This window comes from Pygoscelis adeliae, unplaced genomic scaffold (assembly GCF_000699105.1).
Source record: "Pygoscelis adeliae isolate BGI_AS28 unplaced genomic scaffold, ASM69910v1 Scaffold1067, whole genome shotgun sequence".
Taxonomy (NCBI): Eukaryota; Metazoa; Chordata; class Aves; order Sphenisciformes; family Spheniscidae; genus Pygoscelis; species Pygoscelis adeliae.
In genome coordinates this window covers 9,866-16,531 of record NW_008825176.1, presented here as the reverse complement: position 1 = coordinate 16,531, position 6,666 = coordinate 9,866, and the positions used below count along the sequence as shown (strand labels likewise).

The 6,666-nt window shown below is 51.7% G+C and overlaps 1 protein-coding gene across 1 annotated transcript in view; it reads right to left on the bottom strand.

Moving 5' to 3' along the window:
* Positions 1-6,665, bottom strand: part of SLC38A10 (solute carrier family 38, member 10) — a gene marked incomplete at its 5' end in the record, with an annotated part of 36,821 nt that extends 30,156 nt beyond the window's left edge. The window contains 3 exons of the mRNA XM_009328923.1: positions 953-1,046; positions 3,010-3,055; positions 6,557-6,665. Coding sequence (XP_009327198.1) covers positions 953-1,046; positions 3,010-3,055; positions 6,557-6,665 — 249 coding nt within the window. The remainder of the gene's footprint in view (positions 1-952; positions 1,047-3,009; positions 3,056-6,556) is intronic.
* Between the last annotated feature and the right edge of the window lies 1 nt (position 6,666).

Below are 6,666 nucleotides of genomic sequence, written 5' to 3'. Positions count from 1 at the left end.
GGTGGGGGGGTGGGGGGGGGGGGGGGGGGGGAGTGGTGTTAAATGCTATTCCAGCACAAGCTATTTAAGTATTTTCATGCAATTAAATAAAAACTAAACTTACTTGGGAAACAAGAGATTGAAATCTTGAAGATTCCGATCCAGAAAATTAATCAAAACCTCACATTGGTATTTATTATAGCAGAACACTCTGAAATGCTTGGAAATATTTAATACCTAATTTGGCTGCAGCCACAACACATCTTTTTAACTTCACAGTCCCTTAATCGGAGCTCAGCAGCATCAGGCGGAGCAGGTAACGGCCCTGCCAAAAACCCTTCTGCATGTCCATTTTGCTTCCCCGCACGGCCCTCGCACCGGCTCCGAGTGCTGCTGCTCCCAGCTCTCCAGGAAGAGCAGCAAGAGCCCCCTGCCCACGAGGAGCACCTCTCGCCACCATGCACCTTGAGCCAACACCGGGCTCATCACACAGCTTATTTTATCTTAAAGAGGAGGCAGGCGCACAGTAACTTTGGCCACCAAAGCAGCAAGGGACAGGACAAAAATCCCTCTTGAAGTAGAGGGCTGCAAGGGGGCGAGAGCTGGGACAGAGGAACTGTCTGCCACTACCCGTTAGGGGCAGGAATTAAGACAGGAAGCATCATCTCCTCCAGAATTAATAGAGACCAAGTTAAAAATAATTCCTTTGTTGGAAGCGCCTTATTGGAGGTTTTACACATCTGATTGTTCGCCGTATGTCTGGGCTTCCAGGACTTCATAGAGCTAAATGCTCTGTGCACAGGGCGTGCCATTAAAGCTCACCACGAGATGACCCCACAACACCTCGTGGGCTGCTGAGCACACTGCTAAGGCAGGACGCTCTTTGCCGTATCTAGGGCACACACGGCTCGATGCAAGAAGAATTGGGATCACTGTCTGCATTGTGGATGTGATCCAGTGAGGATTTATTTACCTGAAATCCAAGCAGCCGGGCAAAGAAGTTGGACCCCAAATCACCAATGACAACATAGAAAGCAATGCAAGTTCCCAGCATCAGCCCAATCATGCTGCAAAAACAAAAAAAAATACACACAGGTTGGGAGGCTGGAGCAGGAACCCTGGAACACAGCTCCTGCTCCTGGGCAGGTGTGTGTCAGCAGCCACATTCCCAGCAGATTCGTACCCTGCACAGCCCTCGCGAGAGGACCAGGCTTTGTTAATGCTAAGGTTACCTTAGAGACACTGCCTGGGACCGCCGTAACTGAGCCTGCGGCGATGGGGCCCCCACCGATGACACTTGAGCAGTGAGAACACCGCTACGTGCCCTGCACGGAGCAGGGCTACAGTTTATATGCTGGGAGCGAGAGACATCCTACATAATCCTTCACCAGCGGCTGCAGCGTAAGACAAAGGTTGAGCACCGACAAGGTCTCAAGGGCTACATCCTGCACACAATCGCAACAGCTGAAGATTGCTTAGGACCCTACTGCACCCGCCGTTTACCAAGGAACATCCGGAAGAGTTAAACAGAAACAGCTAAAAGGGTACATTTAAAGTGACTTAGAATCTTCTGCAGCCACTTGCTTGCGTTCAGAGGTAGAGCAGCCTCAGCGTGCCTTCCTTCAGCGTACATCCACCCTCGAACACAACTTTCTGGCCTTTCATGGTGGAGGCGAGCCCCAGATTTTGCTGAACCCACACTGAAAAACGTGTTTGGCAACCAGTAATAAAGTAGGTTTTCTGTCCACAGGGATACGGTGGGCTGCGAGCTCACTCTCACAGCCGTATGAGCAGGCTGTGCATCACTACTGGTGCTAGAGGGGAGGACCACGCTTTTATCCTCAGGCTTGTGAAGGGCAGGCCACCAGTTCTGCGTTCAACCCTAGTAAAATAAAACCCAGAGCACCTCCAGCCACCTCACAGCCACACCTAACATCTTAGCTAGAGACGCCGTTCCGGTAACAACCTGTGCATGGGTTTAACTGCCGTTTGGAGCCACAGAAAAAACAAACCTTCGAGATGGCAAGAACTCCTTTATTCTTCGGAAAAGCATTTAAAAGAATCAGCAAGAGGTTCTCTCAGCACCACGCCCCGCAGCAGGGGCCTACCATGAAAGTCTTGATACCAAATCGGCTCTCAAACTTCTCTCCACAAAAGGGACCGCACTTCAATGAAAAGATTGTCTTATGAACCGCCTCTCCTCCCATTCATGATTGCATGGACCACTTTCCCTCCCAGTTCCAAGTATGTAACATCCCCGTGGCAATTACAGCAATTGCTTGCACGGACAAGTAACGTCTGAGAAATATTCTGCGTATTTTTAGTGTTCCGCAGCAGTTTGCAGCTGAGAAGAGGGAAGGAGCCAGCACCGCTGACTGGCCTGGGCTCAAGACGCCTCCACCAAAGAACCTCTGCTGGAAAAAACAGTGCTGTAACGATGTCCCATCGCCTATCACGACTGCTCAACGAGACCTGCGAGGGAGCACTGCCATCTGAGGAACGGGAGCCTGTCCTGAAACGGAGACAGGATTTCCCCCGCAAGGCACCTCCTAACTCCTGGCATCTCGCGGAGGAAAGCGGCGCCCGCCGTGAGGAGCGGGAAGGACCAGAGCAGCTAAAGGGTGGATCCGAGGTACTGAACGCTCTCCCTCCCACTAACTCACGGAAATCTTGGCAGGGAGATCTCACCCCTGGAAAACATCCACAAGAGACATGCCCATGATTTCATAGCACACGCAGCAGAGCGGGAGAGGAGTTCATTCCCCCGACTTCTGTGCTCCCGCTATCTGGAAAGCACCCCGTCTCCACTCGGGAACGGCCGGGACATGCTGAAGGCGACACCCGCGAGCTGTGCTTAGGGGATCTCCCTTACGCTCTTGTTCAAATTCTAGGTGGCGAGGAAGACTTCTGGGACCAGAGAAGGCAGGAGGGTAAGAAACGAGAGCGCAGCAAAGCCACAAGAGGCTACAGAGCAGTATTTTTCATTAAAGAAAACCAAACTGTTCAAGCTTTAAATAAGTAGCAGATTACCTGGTTTCCACCAACATTTTTCCTGCTTTTCCATAGGCATGAAATGCTGGCATAAGAGGAAAAAAAAAGTTATAATTAGTCAAAGGAAGATCCAGAACATGGCGCACACATGAGTTTGGCATTAAACAACAATAGTGACAAAGGGCAGTGCAGCAGAAACCCACGGGTGTTGTGTTTTGGGGCTGTTTCCCTTGCCCGCCCTCCCACTTTCTTTTTCAGACATGCCCTCCGCAAACTGAAAACCACATAAGACAGGAACAAAGATGAGGAAAAGATAGAAGCAGGTTCTTTTTTTTTTTTTCTATTTAAAAAAAAAAAAGGGGGTGTGAAGTAGCAGTCACACATGGCAACCATTAAAAGAAAGTCAGCGCGGAAGAGAAAATATGCATGTATAAGATGCTGTGTGGCAAAAAGTTACTGCAGTGCAAAATTTCAATCAAACTCTCATTTTTATTTTTATCTTCCCACTATAACTGAACCGCCTGACGTTGCTGGATGGGAGATCTGAGATGGTGCCCAGAACGTTCAATCCCATACCCAGAATACCCAGTACTCACAACCCACACCAAAGGGCTGCTGCCAAGAGACTTTTTTTTTTCCCCTCCCATACTTGGGTTGTAGCTTGTAGCAGAAAATAATCAGTAGTCTTTAAATCATTGTGTTTTTTCTTAAAAAGAAAACGCCAAGAAAACTCCGCTTGTATTTTTAGATCTTACTGGGTAGGATGGGAATTGAGACCTCCAGTTCCAAGCACAGACCACATTGCCCGATTCCGCCAGTCTTTAAATGCAGAGGCCCAACATGAAAACCACCACCCTGGACTCCCCTTTGTCTTCTCTCAAGGTACAGCACACATTCCTGGAGGCCGCCAGAAAACAAACTTTATTGCCTTCTGGAAGCATCTTCTGCTATTTTAAATATTAACTCACAAACTCTGATTTCTTTGGACTCTGCTTGAGCTAAAAATTAAGGAAACAAGATGTTCTCCCACAGAATGAGAAAACAGCATGGCAGGAGACCCACAGCAGAAGAATAAACCGGAGCTGTTATGTGGGGTAGCACCAAAAATAGCCGATGGCTCGGTGACAGGCCGGGTGGAACAGCCGCCACCAGGCGTGCTGCCCGGGTGCGAAGAGCGGCCGCACCGCTTCGGCCTCCAGCTCTCACCTCGTTTGGGAACTCGCGACGATAAGGGGAAAAGGCAACAGCCCTTGGGGGGTTTCAGTCACACAGCCAAAGGGCCAGGGATGAGAGAGAGAGGAACCGGCGAGAGGAAAACATCCCTCCTGGAGACTGGGTCATTAACGAGCCAACCTCCAGGGCTGCCGCCGCCGCCGCCCCCGCGAGCCCCTTTTTTACATCACAGGGAGGTGGCTGCCTCCAGATAACAGCTACAGCTGCCGGCGACAGCCTAGGCCAGAGGTGCCGAGAAACAATCAGTCTCCTTGGCTGTTCTGAAGTGATGTTCTAATGAGAACAAGCTTTCAAACGTTATGCCAGATGTCCCCATCTGCGGACACTGGGAAAATTGGGATCCTTTATCTTCTCAAGGAGGAAGGAGACGATGACTGTAAAATAAATCGTACAGTCGAGCATCTTCGGAACGGGATCTCTAGATGCCTAACAAGCCGGGCAGAGCTGAATCTGCTCAGTAATTAGAAAAGCCCTTTTAAAGCAAGGGTGGTTACTAGAACGGGCAACCTGTGTTCCAGCACTTCTCTCTGCAGGGAGCAGAGCCGAGCTGCCTCCCGGGGGCGCGGCGTGCTGCTGACGGGGTCGGTACCCAGCACAGGTAGGCTGCACAGACCCAAGGCCGCTTTCAGCAGCTGCAAGGGGAGGCATTAACTCATCTCCTGGTTAAAGCCCGTCTGGGAACTGCATCCCGTTTCCCTTCTTGTCCACACATCTGCCGAAGGCCCTTCCCTTCCACACGGTGCAGGAGAACAGCAGCGAAGAGCAAAATATTTTTAATACCCAACCCCTTCAGGCACAGAGCGCTGCCGAGCGAAGACGTCTGGGCTAGACATCAGCCTGTTACGACCCTGGCTCTTTTGTAGCGGTAACGATCGCTCTCAGTGTTCCTCCGGAAGGGACTGGCTGACTGAAGTTAATTTGCAAAACTTTCTTACATCTTTCAGCACTGCCAAAGCCTCCCACAGAATCAGCTGCGAGGGCTGCCAGGATCTCTCGCAGATGTACCAGGGCACAAGCCCACGGCGACAAAGGCTGTCTGTGTGGAGCTGCTCAACCTTGACGCATTAGGATGCGTTATAGGAGCGCTGCCTTTCCTCTCAGGGCTGTCCCTCCCGGTGGCACCTCTCCCAGGGCAGAGGCATTTCTTTCAGCGCCAACGTTTGCGTGCCAGGAAGTTTAGAAGCATTACTGGCCCTCTGTGTATTCGAGCCCCTTGGCTTCAGAAAGTGCAGAGGATCCCTTCTTCCCGGGAGAGGCTCCAAGGCGGAGGGGACTCTCTGTTCTTCGGGGAAGCGGCACACAAAGACGTGTTGTAAGGGGGCAGGGAGAGGCAACCCGGGCAGCTGGGCTGGGAGCGGCGGGGACAAGTCGGACGCTACCTGGGGGCTCCCCCTTCCCTCCAGCATCACAGGCACAACCCCCGAGAGCACAGAACTTCATGATCTTTTCCGTTTCTAGCAGATATAACTCGGCAGAAGCCGAGACGGGCAGCCCGGTAGCAGCATCTCGGGCACTCCGAGGATGGAGGAAACCCATCTGTCAACAACACGGTCAGCGAGCGAGCCACGCGTTTCTTTAGCTCTTTTACCAACGGCAATGCCAGCCAACTCTCTCCTCCCCCAGAGAAATAAGGGAAAGCGAGTAAAAGACGACTTTTCCTGTCATTTCACATGCCAACGGAGAGGACTGGAACCCGACCACCTCCTCCTGCCCCCCAAGTCGGTCAGAATCAGAACAGAGGTCACAAGCAGAGGCCAACCCTGGCGCCAGCGCAGAGGCGACGAGCTCCGAGGAAGAGGGCTGGCAGGCTCTGCCAAAAACCCACACATGAATCTTGCAGATGTTTTTATTTTCTTGGCCGCTTGGAACCCCGCGCGCTGTTTCCTCTCTGCTCTGCCATAAACGCGCACACAGCTCGGATCCAGGCAGCCCGAGCTCCATGCCAGGCTCTCCGCTGGCAGAACCCGATGTCCTCGGCAGCACACTGGGTGGGGAAGCTCGCGGCTTTCGTGCCGAGACCAATAATTTACACCAGACACCCGCTACGCCAGCTCCCGAAAACTTGGGTTTTGATCAGTCAGCGCTGCATCTCCTCCCCTGCCCTGCAGGGTCAAAACAATTCTGCGCCTATTAACTTCACTGTCAAGAGCAGAATTAAACCCTCGCGTTCCCCAGGGGACATGGGGCAGGGGGGAGAGACTGACAGAGGAACAAAACGCAAATTGAAAACTACATCAAGAAGCCATTTGCTCTTCCAACAATATCAGTAGGAAAGTTGTAAATTAAGAGGTCAAAGTAAAACCGCAGTTAAAAAAAAAACACAAAACCAAGCCGTAGAGCCGAAAATTCTCACCGAGGCCGGGGTAGGTCCTGCGCTTGCTGAGATTGGCCGATTTCACCAGGAACATGCAGGATTGATGAGTCATCCAAGAACAGAAAATCAGCAGCAGAGCTCCCAGGACA